Consider the following 20,541-nt stretch of genomic DNA (forward strand, 5'->3'; position numbering starts at 1 on the left):
TTCTCAGGCCGAGCGCGGCTTGGCTCAAATATCGACGGTCATTCCAAGTTGGGTCAAAAGCTGCCCACTCAGCTAATTTAAGTCTATTCAGCTTCATCTGCAGAAGCAGGGGTTGTTTTCCTCCCGCCTGTAACGGGGTGACACAGTTGTGGCTTCACTAACTCTGTCTGCCTTTATTTTGAGCATTATCCACGTCAAGTGGTACAAGCCGAGGTGACGCCTGAGGAGCCCCTTTGCCTTTAAGTCTTCTCAGAAGTGGGAACAAGCTGGGACATGACCACAGCTCCCGCCCACTGACACCAACATATGTAGGCCATAACTGTACATATTAACCTCACAACAGAAGACAACAGAACTGCATCGTGTGAGCCCACAGGCGACGACAGAAGCTCATGTCTAATTATTTTAATACATGTTTTGTGAAAAACTTTGGAATGCTATGTGGATTTTTCATCTGATTGGTCAATAGAATGGTTAAAATCTGTGTTTTACATGGAAATGGGACATTATACAATAATAAAGAACTCCATTACATGTGTACAGCCTGTCAGGCAAGTATGATAATGCAAATAAATGTAAATGAATACAGACAGACACCAGACTCATAATGCCCTGTACACCCAAACACACATGGACACGTGCGCATGCTTCATTCATAGTAATGCGTTCCCTAGCCTCTTAACCTAATCTTACACATAACAATTTAGTGCCTAACCCTAGCCTTTACCCCCAACTCTCATCCATTCCCAACCCTAACCCTAAAACCAGGTCTTAATCCCCAAAAATGTCCATTTTTGGTCCTCACGAAACCACAAATACAAGAACACACACGCACTCACACTTTCAGGAAGCCAGACTCCACCTGACTCAGAACAGTGAGGTGACCTTAAAGAGCAGGGGCAGGGAGTGGGATTAGTTCTTTGATGATTCAATCAAAACTACTGATCAAAACTACCGTCTGTACGACTGAGGGAAACACCAGAGTTTCCCAACAACACAGACAATCAGTGACAGAATGGAAACTCCATGTGAGAAAAAGTCAAAAGACAAGAAGGACATTACAAAAACACACACATTTCCCCCAAAATATGTCTGAGTAACAGCTCTGTATTTCCTCCAAAGTTAAAAAATATTAGCTTATATTTTATAATGGCGACAAACTCGCCAAACTTAAGGTTAGCCGGAGTTTGCATGAGGAGAATCAGGATGAGGTGCATCTGTCGGGAGACTTACCAATGAAGGGGATGGAGGCCAGAGAGTCATCCTCTATGGGGAGCGGGGCGAGGTTACCGTTTGGTTTGCGCGGGGCTACATCTCCTGTGGAACCAGGAGCGGAGGCTGAGTCCTGGGGATCAGAGGAAAACAAAGAGGGTTCTAGCCCATCCATGGGCAGCACATAGTGAGGGTGACGCATCCCGTGAGCGTTCCTTCGCCCGGTGGGAGGTTTCTGCCTCAGCACCACTTCCTGCGTGACCTCTGCCTGCACCTCCACTGACTCCCGTTCCCTCTCGTGGTTTGTGGGCCTGTACACTCTGTCCTGGGTTTCGGGAGTCGCGGAGGCAAGTGGAGATGACGTAGACGCGGTGATGGCAGGCGTTGTGCCCTCTGGAGGGCTGGTTTTAGGAGTTGGGTTCCAGTTCAAGTGAGGGCCAGAGTATGAAGGGTCCCTGAAAGAGTGTGCTTGCTGCAAGATGCGTCCCGTCTTGCGGTAAAAAGAGGGGCTGTAGCTGCGGTAGCCCACAGGCTGGTCGTCCATGCTCTGCCCAGAGGGAAGCCGTCTGGTCTGGGGGGCAGCCTGCTGGGCCTGGGGCTGTGAGTGGGTCGGAGTGTGGGACTGTGGCAGGTGTTTAGAATGCGACGGTGTGTGCCGGGGCGTCACTGAAGCTTGTGTTACACTGTGATGGCCCCCCGGTCTTGGGTAGGCATCGGTCCTGGGGGGTGGCTGTGGAGGCTGTTGCCACGAAGGCCGCTCAAACCGAGACGGGACCAGTTCAGCGGCTGCTCGGTCCAGCATCTCTAACGAGCGGCCATGGCGATCGTACTGGGCCAGAAGGTTTTCAGAACGAGTTCGGGTATAATTAGACGACGAGTGTCCTCGCCCTGGGCCCACATCCCAGTCTCCATATGACCAGCAGGGCTCTCCATGTGGTCCTGGTCCTGACTGCTGCAATAACAGCAGAGTGTCCTGGGAGGCGCTGTGAGGCCAGCCACCCGTCCGCTGCTGCTGCTGCTGCTGCCTCCTGTCACTGAGTCGGTCCTGAGAGTAGCTGCGGTGTCGTGTCTGCATGCAGCGTCCTGAGTGTTCAGGCTGCTGGCTGTAGTACCAGTCTGAGAGGGCCTGCTGGCAGCGGTTGTCGCGGCTGTGGCTGAGCTGGGGCGGGGGAGGACTGGTCCAGGCTGAGCTGGACTTTCGTGGGGGAGCCTGAGGGGGACTGACAGCTTGGTGGTTGGGATAGTGGACTTGAAGCGGGCTGGACAAGGGGCCGCCTGATGACGAGGAGGAAGAGTAGGAGCGTCCCCTGGTCTGGCCCTGAGGTTGCTTGCTGGTCATACCATACTGGATCTCCTCTGTGCGGTGGGCTGGACTGCTGTGACCTACACCTCCTGGCTCTCCTGCACGCCCCTCCTGCCAGCTGGCGGGGCTGCCCACAGCGGAGTGGTTGTCAAGGGGTGAAGAGGGGCTGGAAGAGCCTGGCCAGCGACTCCAGTTATCCAGCTGGTTCTGGCCCATGCCTGCAGATAGAGGGCCTCCAGACGGGGGCGTAGACTTGGTGCGTGGGTAGCAGAGGGGAGGTGGTGGTGGGAGGTTCTCAGCTCCCCCTGAGAAGGGTTCGTTGCCTGTCAGGTAGGCATCGTGGGAGTACGCCTTAAAAAAGGAAAAATACAGAGGGAACATGAAATGACAGAAGGAAAGGCTGAAGAACAGTATAAAGTGCATTTATGTGTAGCAGAAATGTGCGTTTAATGTAAACAAGCTTGACAACAACACAAACCATATCTACAACTCCATATACTGTACATAATCATACATTATACAACTTCAAATGCACACAGTTCTTTTCCCGAGGCTTCAGCTCTCAACACAAGCACAGGCTAACTAGCAGGAAAAATGCACAAACTGCCCAAAGCAAAAACCACAACACTCGCTGCACAGCCACCGTTTGAAAACACATATGTCCTCACTGTGGCAGGATATATACAGTTTATATACAGGGGAATCCAATGCAAAGAGCTCACTTTTAAGTGTAAATCAGTCAATCAGCCGCACATTTACAGCATCACTTATGTAACACCAGGCGAACAAAAACAAACTTGGAAACAAACCCATTTGTGCTTTCCTTTCCCTGACTGAAAAGTATCCACTACACAGATAGTTTGAAAACTTGTCAAGGTTTACCTAAATCAGCTGGGCCGCTCACCACAGTCCAGAAGCTGTCCTCAGCCTGTGCGTGAAGCTTGTATTCATCAAAAACAGACAGAGACGAGGACAAGACAGGAGACTTTTCCCCCTCACCAACCCTGACAGGACACTCCTGCTGCTGTCCTTCAGATTTTAATCCTTCTTCTCAGAAAAATTAAATCCTTCTTTCATGAGGTTTTTTTTTTTGGTTTTTTTTTTTATCTGTGTTGAACCTCTTGTTTTTCCCCTCTGTCGGATCCTTACAAAATCCCTCACTCCTCCCTCTCATTCTCAGCCTTTACTCCACCCTGTGTGAGTGTGGAAGGAGGCGCAGCTCTGGTGATGTCATGTCAGGAATGCAGCAGATAGAGACGTAGCAGCGAGGGGAGGAGAAGGAGGACAGGGGAGTGGGTTTATCATGCTAAGCCACTGCTGTGTATGTAAATAGGGAACCCGGTTCTGTGCTCTTTTTGGCAGGAGCGCTGATGTTTCTGCATGCGCGATGCCGCCTGGTGATCTGGTTTTGTGTGTTGCTCCAGGTTAGTGGGAGGGGAGGAGCGACGATGCATGTCTGATCATGTGAGCGAGCATGGTGCAACTTGTGAAGCGTGAAAAATGTGTTGCGCGGTACATGGGTGTGTGTGTGTAAACGAGCGAGCGAGCGATTCTCTTTTTGTCTTCTTCCTTTGAGTGTGAGCTTTAACAGTCAGATACCAGCAGCTCGCAATGAATAAGTGCTGCAACGTAAACACAGAGCAGAGACACTCTGAGTCACTGCGCAGCCATCCAATCAAAATCTCCACATTCTTTGACAGTGACTGAGTTGAATCGCGCTTCAACTCTGACCAGAAGCGCCCTGCAGACAACGCCGTCACCACAGCGGCCCTGAAATAAATCAAGACGACGATACCCGCTGAGCTTGCACATCTGCGTCGTGCGAGTGTGTGTGCATGTAGCTTGCTTTTTTGTTTTTTTTGAGAATAAGGTGCATGAAAAATCAACATACTCACACTTACCAACTGAAGCACGTCTTCATCTTTGGGCATTATGGACAGCTCCAGCACACTCTCACTGAAGGGAGGAGGAGAGGAATTAAGCAAAGGAGAGACGGAGGAGAAAAATGCACCGTTCCACTGACAAATGATAGATTCACATGCTTACAAACTCCTCACCTCGTGGTTGGTGACAAATGTTTCATCGTAACATTCTGAATGAATCGTTAAAGTGATTGCTTAAACTGATGTGCAGCAGGTGCAGCTGGTCTGCATTCAATAAAGTTTTTTAAATCGGTACAATACAGTTAACATAGTCCCAATTACAAAGAATGCAACTGATGTGCTTGCACATAGAGTTTATAGCTTTTGCTAGTTTGCTACATGCTAAAATGTAAATGCATATACATAACAACTACAAGCTAAACTACATTACACACAATAACAATTGTCAAATGATATGATACAGTATATAAAATACAATAAAGTATTGATAATATGAAACTGTTTTTCTTTAAGCCAGCACTTAACCTTTGCTGTAAACACCTTTATTTCTGATAATAATTTGATTCTGCTTGGCAATGCATTCCAGAGTAGACAGCCCTTAATGGAGAATGCAGATTGTCCAAAGGTGGTCTTACAATATGGTAATGTAATCAAGCATTAATGTAAAAAAACAGTTTCTGTTGTAAGCGTGAAAAACAGTGTGAAATATTATAACATCAGTCACAAAAATATCAGGTTAGTGTGTGTGTGTGTACATTGCTTGAGGGAACTCTTTTTTTTCTTTCTTTTTTCTAACTAACACTAGGTGTATGTCAACTCAAAAGCAAACAGATTGGTTGAGTAAATCAACACACCGGCGGCTCTGAGCGCTGACAGGCAGGACAGTCTTACCTGTTCTGAATGAGGGCAATCACCTGCGAGTACGTCTTCCCTAAAACACTCTCGCCGTTCACTTTCACCAGACGATCCCCTGCAGAACACAGACATGTCACGACGATGGTTTGAAAAGTGTGGCCAGAGAGAGACACTTTACTTTGAGGGAGCAAAGCATGTGACGAGGACAAAATGAGAATGTGACGAGAAAATGTTCAACAACAGTAACTTTTAACACATTTTGGGACCATGAAACTTAACAGACACTGATGTAAAAACAACAACAACTGAGCTGTTTTGATTGGTTTTATGAGAAGGATTTATTCTTATTTAATCAACTCTTGGAACGAAGCACTCACACTTAAAAATAAGAAGATGAAGAGGAGCAGAAATATTGTCAGAACTGCCCTTTATGACCTCCATGACCTGTAAAATGTCAGGTCATTGAAGAAGGCCCAGACTGTCGTGGCTTTAATCTGCCTCGCTACAGAATAAACTGATTCAAAATGTCATTTTTACCTGTTGCCATGAACTTACTGTGATTACAATTGGCACATACAGTATATTGTGTTATTTTTGGGTTGTATTGTACTCCACCTTAAGCTATTTAAAAAAACAATATATATAAATGGGCATTACAGTTGACGAAGGAATAAAGATGATATGAACAATTTAGGGAAAATACATTATTGTGATTTTATCATAAGATATTTTGTGACAAAATCTTTTAGGTTCCACTTCATTTAAATATTCACCTGTAATAGAACTTAAACTGACTTAAACTTAAACTAGTAAAACTAAACAACATATTAAATATGTATTACGATGGTTAGATGTGCTTCCTGTAACATTAAAATTACCGAAACTAGGAAATAAAAAGATCTTCAAAGTCACGAAGGTCATTCTACAGTAAACCTACGGTGAGTTTGTGTATCCATGGTGACCTAATGTAAGCTGAAACACACACACAAAGTGCTCCAAGCGTGTGTTTGCATATATAAGTTTGCATTTTAACACGCTCACTACTGGTTTTGGTTTGTCTGAGCAGGCAGGAGTGGATTATATTCATGCAGGGCTGCAACTAACCATTATTTTCACCATCGATTCATGAGTCTGATTATTTTCTCCATTAACTGAGTAATGGTTTGGTCCAGAAAACGTCAGATCAGTGTTTCTCAAACTGGGAGATTTTTTTTTAATTTAAGATACTTTATTAATCCCCTTAGGGAAATTATGCTCTGCATTTTGACCCATCCTAAAGTTAGGAGCAGTGGGCTGCCACACTGAGTGGCGCCTGGGGAGCAATGGGGGTTGGGTACCTTGCTCAGGGGTACCCCAGCCCTTTTCGACCTGAACCAGCGACCTTCCGGTTACAAGCCAAGTTCCCTTTCCACTTGGCCACAGGCTGCTGATGTCAAATGTCTTGTTTTGACCACAAACAACTTATTTTAATCCTTTAAAAATCACTCAAACTGATTAATCGATGACCAAAACAGTGGATGATTAATTTAATAATCGATTAATCGAGCAATTGTTTCAGCCCGACATTCAAGTGCATCAGAGAATTTGAGTTGAACAGATGAAAAGAAACATTCAAATGTAGTGTAATAAAAGTCTTGTTTTCTTTTTTTACTTTATTATATGGCTGATATTCTGGTATTTTTAGGAGATGCAAAAATAAAAAAATGTTTTTGATGTTGTTCTTTCCGTCAGTTACATATTCATACAATCTGTTGTACTTTGTTCTTGTACAACCAAATAAAAATCCACATCATATCAAAGCAGCTCAGTTCTCACCTCCAGTAAAGTCACATTAGTCATATTAGTTCTTCTGTATTTTAAATCATTACACTGACGAACACATCACATGACCGGAGCTCTCGCCAAACACATTTCCAAGTCAAATCAGTGACGTTCACGCTCCCGCACCACATGCTCCCTTTACCTGTGCACAGGCCCGCCTGATGGGCGGGACCCTTTTCCCTCACATTCTTCACAAATATGGTGTCCATCGGCTCCAGTCGACCTTTCTGGTACCCTGAAGACAAAAAGACGAATGAAGGAGAAAAGATCAGGGATTTAATTTAGCAAAACTATAAAACCACACACAACGATTTGTGCACAGGAGCTCATAGTTACTACAATATGTGATATTTATCGTCTATAATTGTTCTTGTATGTAATGCACGTGCACATGGACTTCACAATTTAAGATGCAGTGCGGCACAATGTCCTGTAGGGGGCATAAAGAGGCCACATAGCAGAAGTGAAAGTGGGGATGCCTGCTCATTACGTCATAGTTGTCCCTCTGTGCAAGGCTTTAATCCACTGTTTAATGAAATAATAAGAGAAGGAGAGAGAGAGACACAGACAACACTCACCCTTTCCATTACCGTTCTCCTCATCCTGCCAAAGACAGAAACAGACAGAATAAATGCTTTTAATTCCAGCCGAGTCCATTCAAATCAACCTTAAACACAACTTCACTTAATGAACACAACTGGGAGTCTGTAGTCTGGATTTGAAACGGGAGGAAACACGACAGACTCTGAAGAGATATTTCTATATTAACAGAAGTGGAAAAGTTGTAGCAAATCGACACCCAGATGTGTGGAAGGTCTATGGAGATTTGAAGGCAGACAAAACGTACAGAAAAGTGTCAATAAAATAACATGTTTTTAAAAAATCAAAAGCAAGAACTTCTCAATTAGGTGGAGATATTCAGCATTTCACAGTCAGACAACAACTAAGGTTGTTCCTGCACAAACAGGCAAGAATTCAAATAATGCTGATTCAGGGTTTACATCTTGCTCATACTGTAGTGCCGTCCTCAGAGTTTTTACATGCATGTTTGTTTGTTTTTTGCAGCTTTCACCTTCATACAGCTTTCAAACAGCTGTATGTAAAAAAAACATAAGTCATAAAAGTAATATGATATGTCATCATCATTCCCCAACTACCGGGCAACATTGTCTGTAATCAATGAGAAATAGATCAATAAATATTCGGTTTGGATGAGAAAGTGTAAAGTTTATTTACGTTCACTTCCACGTTGTGTGTTTGTGCTTCCTGTTGATAACTGTAAACATAACAACATCGATCATAAAAGCTTTAGCACAATGGACGGATGGACCGAGAGTGTGATATCGCAGAAACACAGTAAAACAAGTTTAAAAGTTTCCAGCTTTAAAATTCTTTACTTTTAACACAATATTTTATATTGTTTTGACATGTAGAGCAGAAATGGACCTGGGTCTGACTTTCTGACATGAATAAAGTCAGGTCACTTTAAGGGCTGGTGTTTAGAGTGACAAAGCCTGATATCAACTATTATCCTGTGTTAACATCAGACCACAGCAGGAGAATTCCAGTTTCCTCAAAAAACAAGTTTCCCGATAATGTCAGCGTTCTTTGACAGCTGGAGCCAAATGTTGTCACACAGACAGGTTTGTTTTTATGAGCGTTTTACTGTAATGTTGGAGAGCGACTTTCAGCTGATCATGATGTCATGATGCAAACACACACAGGTATCTGCAGAGAGAGAATGGTAGATGCAGAGTTTCAGTGTGTCTGGTCACTACCCGCTCACACACACCCCAGTAAAAACTAACACACACACACACGGGTGTACTAAGCTGAGTGGACATTTTGGGGTTAGGGGCACGATGGGCTGACGGCCGCCGGGCTTTGTGCTGCGCTGAGTGAGCTCATTCCAGCCTCCGTAGACAATGGCGGGGGGTTTAGAGGCAGAGAAAGGCGAGTGGCTGACCCCAGAATAGAGCTCCGAGCTGGGGGGACACTCGCCGAGTGACCAACGTCCAGGACAAAGCAGGAGAAATAGTGTACGACACCTGAGCCAACACCGGCACACTGATGGAGCTGGTGGGCATTTACGTGTACAAACCTACAAACCTTTTCCATATTTCTGCAAACACAAGACATTGAAACATCTACATTTAGACTGAGTAGATATTATTATAGAGAGGTAAGCACCACACCGTATGTAGCTACAGTATGTGGCGCACATCTTTAAACTCCAATGGAGAATTAGAAATTCTTCATACTTTTAGAATCACTGTGTGCGCAAATGTTATTTTCTGAGCAGTTCTCGACATAATGATGACCATATACTTGCTCCCTGCTCATTTCTGATCATGGAATGTGCAACAACAATTGCATTTACTATTTGTTTTTGGTTCCTCGATGCATGAATGAATGAAAAAATCTCTATGTGACAATGACTGGAATTCATTTGTGACTAATTGAAGACAAATATTGATTTTTTTGAAATGGCATGACTCACATTTACAGGAACTTTTTAATACGAGATGGTCATTTTGCTCATCAGGTGTCTCGCCAAAGGGTTTATGGATTAATATTCCCAGTCCCTAAACTGTCTCAATTTGTTTCTGTAAGGTCATCCTCAAATGTATTAAAATATTGACATGCAAATCAGGTAAAATCAAGCCTCAGTGTATCAAAGCTGTGGAGAATAAGGATAGGTGATGTGAATGAATGTGAGACATTACTCAGAGGTAAATGAGCTGAAGACGGTGGAATCTGATCACACCGTCGAAGGATTTGAATGTTTTGTTTCACATTAAAAACAATTTGGGCCATGCCCCCCGTCGGCCTCTGATAATTGGACACTTTGAGGGTAATTTGGATAAGAACGGGCAGCTCTGTGTCTCCGATCGTCCAAAAAACATCATGTGATGCTCAGCGAGGAGGAGACGAGGACAGAACCGGGGCCAAAGGCCAGCAGTGGGCCTATTGTCCTGGACCCAGCCTGGTACGGCCTGAGTGGCAGTGAGTGGTACCAGGCTAAGACAACAGATCTCATTCAATCTGTGTTCCTGTGTGCAGCTGCTGGATGGTGGGGTGGTGGAATAATAATAGAGGCCTTGTTTTAGCTGGCTCACCCCATTCCTGCCTCCAGATCCCTCAATTTCACATCTGGAGCTGTTTGCCCCCACACCTCAAAGAGTGCAATAATCACACACTCTCTCTGAGGCTTGTTCCATGACACCAGAAACAACCTCCAAATCCACCAGGGACTAAAAGGGCTTGTGAGTAATTAAGGAGAAATTTGTTTTTCAGTCTGTCTGCTGGGCATGGAAGTGTTTTGAATGTTCTTCATGTGCTTCACAAATGTATTTCTTCTAAAAAAAACCCCTTCACTAACTCTTAACATGAAAAACAGACTTTTCTTAACTTTATTAATTTAAACACAGGTCTCACCTTGAGGTTGGTGTGCAGGGCAGACTCTGGAGGGTAAACGATGAAGTGGCGTAGCGTGAACCCGAAACCCTGGGAGTTCTTATGGAGAACCAGCGTCCGGGGACCCTTCCAGCCCAAGCTGACCCCCTCCCTTCCCGGCCGGGTCGCCATCGGCGGCCGAGGGTTGTCACCACCTGAGGAGACACCATCCCTCCGGCCCCTCGCCTACGAAAACACAGAGAAAAGAGAGATTCAGTGAGATTCAGATGGATTTTGTAGACATTTTTGTTGTTGGATTAGATGAAAAATGTTGAATAATATACATTCATGATCTAATGACTTTTCAAAAAGTGATAAACTGTATTTTCCATTGATTAGCACCGATACTTACGTTTCCAGATGCAACACATGTATGATTTCCTGCAGAAACATAAGGTGACTACGATTTGAGTAAAATAACTGATTACCACTATACTACTATATTCCAATGCAAGGATGAGAAAAATGAACATATGAATTAGGGCTGCATGAAATTAATCAAATCTTGTGTTTCAATTACAAATATGGTCCCAGACGATGAGAAAAAATAAATTAAGAACGAGGGCCCACTTTATTCTGAAAATAACGCTTTTACTGTTGGCAAAAATAGAACACAGGCATTTTAGTGGAATCACCCTGCGATGGACTGGCCAACTGTCCAGGGTGTACCTCGCATATCGCCCTATGTCAGCTGAGATTGGCACAGCACCCCCGCGACCCTCTGGCGGAGGATAAAGCGGGGGGGGATAAAATGTGCAATAATTTCCATTTGTTTCAAGTACAAGTCTTACTTTGACCCAAATAATTGTGATTATTATTTTTTCCATAATTGAGGAGCCCTAATATGGATAGTTTCTAACATACTTGCTTTTTCTCTTCTTTAAAACAGACACAGAACAATTAAATTGTAGCCTTTGTTAATTACACTGTTTCAAATTGCAAATGAATTGATCTGAAGTGACAGCCTCCTTCATCTGTTGTGTACATGACAAGCTTTTTCCACTGAGTCCTGAATGCAACTCAGGACCAGGTTAGTCCTTCATGTCACCCAGATTTAAAACAACAGTCCACAAACACACTTGTGGGGGAGTCCACTATCAGGAAGGGCCGTGTCTAGACAGGGGCCGCAAAGGCAGTAGAGAATGTGGGGATTCACTGGTTTATGCTCGCGCTGACCTCATTCTTATCAGGTAGGAAATCCAAACTCAGAGCTCAGAGAATAAAAGGCTGATTTCCACCCGCTCTCTAAATATCTCATTCCTGCTGCTGAGTAAATAAGCCCGGGCCAGCTCAGCTGACAGGAACACGCGAGAACTGTCACCTTCATGCTGCCCCACCAGTCCACATCTGTCAGTCAAACACAATCACCTGACCAAACAGGCAAGAGCAGCGAGGAGGAGGAGGAGGAGGAATCCTGACGTCACCTCAGAGGTCAGGTCTGCTGTGGTTCAGTTTGTCATGTGCTGCACGTTCACAATCAGACTTCTTTTCATAAAAACAGAACCTGTGACCTCCTCACTTAAAGTAGCAGTTCAGAAAAATGGCAAAAGGCAGCTCAAACAATAGAATACTCTATCAACCAAGTCTATCAATCAATAAGCCGTTAACACACAAAGCACTGCAGGGTCAGTGTTTGTGCTCATTTATGAACACTGAGAAAGTGTCTAAATGACTTGCATTTTCATCTTTAACACAACTGTCAAAGTAGTAAAACCAGAAACAAAAGTGTTTCATTAACGTTTAGCCGACCAATTTAATTAGTCGATAAATTGGTCAGACTCCATTTCACTAATGCAGGAAATATTCAAGTTTCAGTCCATTTTCAATAAAACCATTTTAGCTTCTCAACTGTGAATATTTTACACAGCTAAATATGAACAATATTTATGCGTTTCTATCTTTGATATTTAACAATTACTCTCTTAAATGTGAATATTTGCTAGTTCTTAAATCAGTGATACTGCTGTGAGAAAGATGTTTTCCAGTCTCAAGCTGAGATTTATAGACATACGTATGTCTGACACATAACAAAGATCCAAATTATACGTTTACGTTGCACTCTCGAGGAAAAAACTTTTTTATTGGCTCTCACATCTTTTAGACACTAAAACACATCAACTCTGAAATCACCAAAGCTATAAATCCACAAAAGAAGCAGCTTCACCGTTCATGAGGACATGAGCGTGCATGTCACTTTGACACCGGTGTGTTTCCCTTCATGTAATTCAGACATAATAAACAAGTTTTTGCTGCAGGTTATGGTAATACATACACAAATTAGGTACAGGTTTAAACAGGAGTCTGATACAGATTTAACGTTTAACTCAATAAAATGACCAACACACCAATCGTCAAACAAACCCCATGTTTCACTTCCTGCTACACTAGGGGTCTGCAACCTGCTGCTCTGGAGCCACATGTGGCGATAAATTAAAGTGTTTTAATACGTTGTGCATCTAAGTAAAATGCAATATAACGGCGCGTGTGTGAAAATACGGCAAGCCATTCCCGACAGGAAATGGCTAGCACACCTATGCTAGGCAGGTTTTCTCAAGCATGAAACTACATAAAATCCATAGCTTTTCATTTCATTCATTTGCCACAAACAATGGAAGGACTCGGTCTATATAATTCTGTGTTTTATTTTTGTTATCCACTTTATAATAGGGACGGGAATCGGTATTGGTTTTGAATAGAATATAGAATCTGATTGTAGAAAAATCCTGTACAGTACATTGCATACACTTTGTTGATTTCTACTTTTCAGGAGAACAATATTTGTGACATAGTTGGAGAATTATGTCTTTGAAATGAGTCAAAACAGCTTCAAATGGTCTAAAATGACTGTATCGGGATAATATTGGTATCGGTAGAAACTCATGTTTTCGATATCGGTAGTGGACACAAAAAAGTGGTATCAGGACATCCCTACTTTAAAGAGGTTGAGTCTAAACAGCAATGAGAAATCAACTGTAAATGCAACAAACTATCGTTCTTTATATATATATCTATATATACATCTATATATAGATATATATATACATATATACACACATCTATATATACATATACATATATATACATACATATATATATATATATATATATATATATATATAGTATATCTGTATAAAATCTGTATATAGGTTTTGCGGCTCCAGATAAAATTTTCTTTTCATCCTAAATGTTGCAGACCCCTGTTCTACACACACACACACACACATACACTTGACCTGGCAGGCCTGCATGTACGTGGCCACACAACAAGAGGAAGTGGCGGTGTGGAGGCAGGAAGTGGGGTAACACTGCAGAGTGGGATAACCAGGCGCTCGGTATAAATATAGCCGCTTAGTTCTACTCCTCTTTCTGCTTCCTACGTGTGATGGAAATCCACACGTTCTGACATTTACCGCACATTTTCCTTCCTCCTCAAAGTCCATGCTCCAAGTTTGGACATATTATCATTGATGCATCCTTCTGCATGTTCTGAGTTTGCATGTGCACGCCACATTTGTGACAGCACGGAGAGTGTTGCGATCCATAAATCCACACGACACTCTAGTAGTAGTCTGTCAGTCTAAACAACGTAAAGTAAACCCTGCTATTTTTCTTTTCCAAAGAGGTATACAATGATAGCCATTATGTGGCATGAAAGCAGCAAAAAAAAGAAAAAAAAGGAGCATGCGGAAGGCGGAGGAGTGTTTTGGGGGTGTTAAATTAAAACAATAACGAAAAAGAAAAGGCCAAGAGAGTACGGTGACAAAGAGGAAATGAAAGAGGGTGAGCGGAGGAAGAGACAGGGTGAATTCCTCACAGGGAGCGGTTTGGCTCGGACAAGTCGAGACACAGACACTGGCAGAGGAGGGAGCAAGGAGAGAGTGAATGAGAGGAGAAGGGATGAGGAGGATGAAGAGGAGGAGGAGGAGTATCGGGCCTCAGCAAGAGACAGGCTCCAGCACGCCGGTTTCGACCACATGGCCCCTCCCAGCGCTGGGAATACCAAACCCTGTGATTACCCAAAACACACAGGGGCTGATTGGGTCTCTGAGCCAGCACCGTTTCCCACTCAGCCACTCTGGCCTGTGAGGGACGAGTGTTCCTGCTCGGGCCAGTCTGCCCAGTCTGCAGTCAACGTGAAGCCAGAAAAACACCTCTGCTGCGTGTTTGTCATCTCCACACAACTGATTTGTCAGCGACCACTTACGGTTTCACCCTGACAGCGAAAGAAAAGCCGATCCAAACTTGCTGACAAGCTCCAGCCTCTCGAGGCAGTTGGACGTCCAGTGAAACCAAAAAAGCCACTAGGAAAATTTCCCTGTGGTTTTCAGTCTAAACTTGACTTCCTGTAAAGGCTTGGAGACACAGACACGGGGAAACCTTGCTCTTGTTCAGCAGAGAGAAGAAGACATTTGGCATTTCCTGCGCTCCTATAAGGCGCTTTTACTCTACATAAAAATGGGGATGAGTTTGTCTTTGTCGAAGCTAATTGTGATAATAAACGTGGAATGTTCTTCTGAAAGAGCCCTGGGGGATCCCATCACCACCTGAGGATGTAATTAAACACATGCAAAAAGGCCACACTGGAAACCAGTGAATATGCAGAGGCAGCCTGTGATGCCACTCGACAGTTTCTTTCTTTGAATGGCTGTTTGGAGGGTGTAGCAGAGTGCTTTGACAACACACGCACATCAGCAGCTGCTTCCCTGCGGTTTTCTTTTCTCCTTTTGATCTTAATTAAGCATCATGTCATTGAGATGCATGAATGAGGAGATGATAAAACAGTGGCTACAGCAGAGAGTGTGAATCTTTGGCATCTCCAGCTGAAATCCTGCAGGTTTTCCTAAGATATGTTGATATTATATCATAATCACTGGTGACAGCGTGCGTGGTGTTAGCACACACACACACACTCAGATTCTAAACTCTTCACTCCATCCAGAGGTAAAGCACATATGGTGGAATGCAGAGCCTGCCCGGGGAGCCCAGCTCTGCTAAAACCCCCAGCAGGACAGAACAATAATGCTCTTTTAAACAGCTGAGAGCTGCAACCTGTTTGAAAAGTGGAGCTTTACGGCCGTTACAAACAAACGCTGACAAGCCTTTAATCCTGACGGCCGTAGCTGTCCAGACCCTGAGCTGACGACAGGAGAGGGACGGCGACAAGTCCTAATAAATCCTCTAGACCAGGGGTGTCCAAACTTTGATAGATTAACAGTAAAAGTTGCAAATGCACTGTTTTGTAATCATTTTATTTTCGTTGTCACAATTATCATTTTATAAATGGCAATGTAACCACGCAGGAGTGAACAGATTAAAAAAAATCTGTCTTTCTTCTGCTGTCAGATAATATAATAGGAGATGAACGCATGAACCCAGGACTCTGGTTTTGGACCGAGGACCATTGTCTGTCCCAATCCGTCTCTGGCCATAAATAATCCGTTATAAAACCAAAGCTGCGGGCCATACAAAACCTGACCCGAGGGCCACGACTGGCCCGCGGTCCTGACTTTGGACATGCCTGCTCCAGACTCACCGGCCACACAGGTGGAACGCTGCACCCCTGCTGCAGGTCTGAATGCATCCTGTGTGAGCTGGTCCATGATGTGTGTCTGCATATCCAGCTGTTCCCTCAACACAATGAAAAAAAATATACACTCTTCTCACTTTTGAAAACCGAGGATTCAAAAACAGAGACGTGACGTGGTGCTGCTTCAAACCCTGTACGTCCCTCTGTAGTTTACATTTATTCACCATGAATGTAGCTCTGTGTGCGTGTATTTGCATGCATCTCTGTCAATATCAGTACGATGTGTGTGTGTGTGTACAAAAACCGGTCCAACACCATTGTCAGATCAACTAGGACATCAGGTAGTGGTGATGCAACCAAACAGGGTTTTCTACTTGGAACAGCTAAACATATTGTACTCGTCTTTGTTTCACTGAAACCTGCTTCACTGCCAACAACGCCAGTTGGAATATTTTACACATGTGAGGATCCTTTCAGCTACTTTGATTTAAGTCCTGGTCCAAGGCAGGAGAAGAAGAAGAAGAAGAAGAAGAAGAAGAAGGAGGAGGAGGAGGAGGAGGAGGAGGGGCTGAAGTTTTAGAATAACTTTTACAGGATGATTGGTAGCTCAGTGGGCAGAGGCATGTCGTGCATGACGTGGGTTCAGTCTGGTTGGGGAATTTTTAATCCTCCAAAGTGCCACAGAAATGCTCAGCAAATGATGGCTTGTGTGTTGACAATGGCAGTTGTGACCAAAATGCTTCCCCCATTTTTCCGTGATCCTGGCATCTGAGGGACTTCTTTGATAGGCTTGTGAAGCCGCAGGTAATGCAACACTGGAAATACGGTTTGCATTTGGTTTTAGAATAAGCCTTTTCATATAGATTTTAGTGGGGCATAGAATTAGATGTCACCAAGTCTTACACAATGGATGTTTTAAATAAATCACAAAAGCCATGATGTAATGTAGGAAGGAAGCATAACGCAAAGCTGTGACCACGTGGTCGCGAGCAAGTTCAGAAACGGGGCAACTTGACATCATCGTCAGGAGACGGTGACAACTGTGTTTCCTCCTGACTTCTAATGAGTTTGTCCCCAGAAATAAACACACTAGTACTCCACAGTGTGTGTGTGTGTTTGTCCCAGCTGTGTGCATACAGTCATCCTCCCCCCCACACATTCCTGATTGTGGCATTTTTTTTAACTGTGTCAGTGGGTTGGAGGGGCGCTGGACGCAACCAGGAAAAAAAGTAGAAGTAATATTCCACATAAATGCTCACAGTGAAAAGGAGATCATGATGGGAAGCGGTGTCCTGAATTCTGAGGACATATCAGGTAACAATCGCACTCACTGAAGCAGCCTCCTCCTCCTTCATCTGTCTTTAGCTACTAATTAGAAACCCCTCCAAGGAAGGAAAGGGTCACACACACACACACACAATCACACACACACACACACACAAAGACACACAGAGGAATACAGATAAATGTTGTAGGTGAAACCAGAACAAATGACCCATTTAAGGGACATTTCATGTCTTCAGTGTGTGGCTTGACGACTCTTTGGATAATTGATAACTGTGTGAGAAACTTAATGACTGGTTTCACCGTTTACTGTATGACGTTACAAAACTTTTGTTTTTTGATAATTAGTTACTTAGTCTGGGTGGATTTAAAAAAAAACAAAAAACAGAACAGAAACCAGTTCTCTAAAATGTTGACAGTAAATAAGTCAGACATTAGAGGACACCAATATTTTGAGATTCTGGGCTCGACTCACTGAAAAAACGACTGATAAACAAATCAAAAAGTGACAATTATCTGCACGCCACCTTCAATGCGTCACTCAAAGTTGTCAGAAGACAGTGTGAGCTACGTGAGGAAAAATTATTTGTAAAGGCGACTGTTTGCCTTGTGTTGATAACTGACATGACCGCTGACTGTTGACACACCGCTCAACCAGATGACATTAGAACACGACGCGTCACGTGTGTCTACACTCAACAGAGCGAGACAAGAGTCTGAAATTAGAGCACTTACAGTAATAACCTGAGTGACCTCAAATGTGTTTCTGCTGGAATCTAAAAAACTGTTGAGCGCCAAACAGAAACAGCCTGGAGGCGACACAACTGCCGGCACGGAAACACCGAGAGGTTTAAGGTACTGTCAACAGCTGGGCGGTTAACTCTTCAAACAATGGGTACAGTTACACGGTCACTTTGTTGACATGCATGACTGACAAACCCAGAGCATGGCGGTTTGTGTGGGGACCTTTTCCTGCTGAAGTCGCTCGCATTTCTCTGAGAAACCGAGATGAGAGCGCTACATTTGATACCGCGTAAGTGCGTCAATCAATCTCAGACTTGTCATCAGAGAGTGAAGGATTGTTTTCACGACTGTATCTGAAAAACTGAAACTCCTGTTAACTGTTATTCAGGATTTGGAGGCTGAATATTTGGGATTAGGAAACAAATGTGGGGGAATATTTCCTCATTTTCTTACATTATGCCATTTTATCTAGATGTGACTCAACTCAATCATCTGGTTTCTTTAACTTCCACTCAAGAGGAATTTTACACATTTTTAAATTTTCAGTCATATTGCTCAGCCTTAAGCTCACACCTGAAACAGAGCATTTGGAATCAAAGTTACGATTAAAACGATGCTTTTTTTTAAAATCAAAGACTCCATATCCGACCACAACATGAAGATGGATGTCCTCTCCTTACCCTGGGCTGAAGAGCGCTCTTGCTCTGCCCAGTGGGCAGCACGGTGGGAGGTGGGGCCGGCAGTGGCACAGGGCCAGGGCCGGGGCTGCCGCGCAGGACTGCCACCCAGATGCAGCGAGGTTCCGGGGAGCTGCAGTCCACACCCACCGGGTTCTGGAAGCTCCAGTCAGACCCGGTCGGTGCAGGACAAGGGAGCATGGCAGCGGGCATCGGTGCACGGCGTTTGCTCAGATCCGCATCCCTCGGCGCCCACATGGGCTGCTCACGCACTCAGGTAAACCACAACGCGGTCTTAGGAGTACAGGAGATACAATCGAGCAAACGTGGAGGTTCTAGTGAAGCTTGCAATTCTCCCTCTGGGATCCTCTGGTCATTGACCCAGCAATGCCCGCCTCATGGCTCCAGTCCACCGAGCCTCTGGAAAGTTTAATCCCACAAGTTCCACATCAGACCTCCCGAGAATCAGTTCTCCATGAGTCTAAACACACTCTCTCGGAGGAGGCGGCTCAGTCCAGAGGAAGCAGAAGGCAGGATCCTGGGCAGCAGATGGAGGAGTGTGTGTGGCACTGGGATCAGAGGTAGGTCTGGTTTCACTACAGACACACACACAGAGAACAACTGACAGCAGCCCTCCTGGTGGTGTCCAGTGATGTTCTACATAAAAAGCCACTCTGTCCAGCCCCAAAACTGTCCCAGAGGGCTGGAGCCTCTGTCTCTCCTCCCTCCCTCTGCCCGCTCTCTTTCTCTCTCCCTTCACTTCCACCCTCCCTCTGTATCTTCAGAGCCAAACAAATCCTCTCATCTCACTCTCATCTCTATCCCGTACTCTGACCCTCTTTATCCCGGCAAGCATCAGACGTGTCATCCCTCATGATGTGTCTCCCTTTTCTCCTTTGTTTTCAGTTGTTTCTGTTGCTCGGTCCAAACAATCGCTCCATCCAAGAGTCACCAGTAAACAAACAGCTGTGTACGGTCTGCATCTACGCTTCCGTAGAAGACTTCAATGGTAAAGAGCCAAAACGGAGAATATCTCCTATAGGCTGCTCCCGCTGATAAATCCACTGTAGACCTCTACACAGGAGGCCTGAGGTGTGTGTGTGTGTGTGTAAATGACACAAACACAGATTCCGGCACTAAACTCCACAAAAGCCGGCCCTGCCTCTGGTGTCCCCACCTCCAGTCAGACGGGGGAGGCAAACAACACACACACACACACAAAAAGAGAAAGAGGCCAATTTCCAGCACAAAAGAGAAAAGAAAACATTTGCCTGGCTGCTATGTTGGCTGTTTCCCTCTCTTTCTGTTCTGCTTGAGAGCAGGGGAATATATACAGGAGGGAAAATGATAATGAAAGGACAACATGGGAAAAAAGCAGGAGGAGGAGAAACAGGCATTCTCAAAATAAAACATCTGCTACTGGATGTCAACATGACCCGTTTTCGTCAAAGCTGTACTCTCTCTCTCACACACACACACCTAAACACCACACCACTAAATCAGGTGACCTGCCTCTTTGTCCGGTCGCCCTCGCAGCAGAGTTCTCACCAAACAGCCAGCCGCCCGGGATCCGCGGGAGAGCGGCAGACAGGTGACCATGTTGTTGCAGACGAGCCACTTCACCGCTGAAATGCCTCACATCCGTTACCAGTGAGGTTAGACAGGTTTCACCTGCCACACGGCGGGGCAAGTACCAACATGACCGGAGAGGACCAACATCCCCACAGAGACTGTACCCTCTGGATATGCTGCGCTTTGTCTGCCACAACACACACACAC

General features: G+C 44.5%; 1 protein-coding gene across 3 annotated transcripts in view; it reads right to left on the bottom strand.

Moving 5' to 3' along the window:
- arhgap23a (Rho GTPase activating protein 23a) overlaps positions 1-20,541 on the bottom strand; it is a 70,664-nt gene that overhangs the window by 13,677 nt on the left and 36,446 nt on the right. For 2 of the 3 annotated variants that reach the window (XM_044050106.1, XM_044050105.1), the window contains exons 2-7: positions 10,513-10,716; positions 7,653-7,677; positions 7,217-7,309; positions 5,290-5,368; positions 4,411-4,471; positions 1,234-2,866 (exon numbers count right to left, since the gene is read on the bottom strand). In XM_044050106.1, the coding sequence (XP_043906041.1) occupies positions 1,234-2,866; positions 4,411-4,471; positions 5,290-5,368; positions 7,217-7,309; positions 7,653-7,677; positions 10,513-10,716 (2,095 nt within the window). Of the gene's footprint in view, positions 1-1,233; positions 2,867-4,410; positions 4,472-5,289; positions 5,369-7,216; positions 7,310-7,652; positions 7,678-10,512; positions 10,717-18,765; positions 19,094-20,541 lie in introns of those variants that run through there. The other variant, XM_044050104.1, reaches the window with a different exon arrangement.

Source organism: Solea senegalensis, linkage group LG19, assembly GCF_019176455.1.
Source record: "Solea senegalensis isolate Sse05_10M linkage group LG19, IFAPA_SoseM_1, whole genome shotgun sequence".
NCBI classification, from domain to species: domain Eukaryota; kingdom Metazoa; phylum Chordata; class Actinopteri; order Pleuronectiformes; family Soleidae; genus Solea; species Solea senegalensis.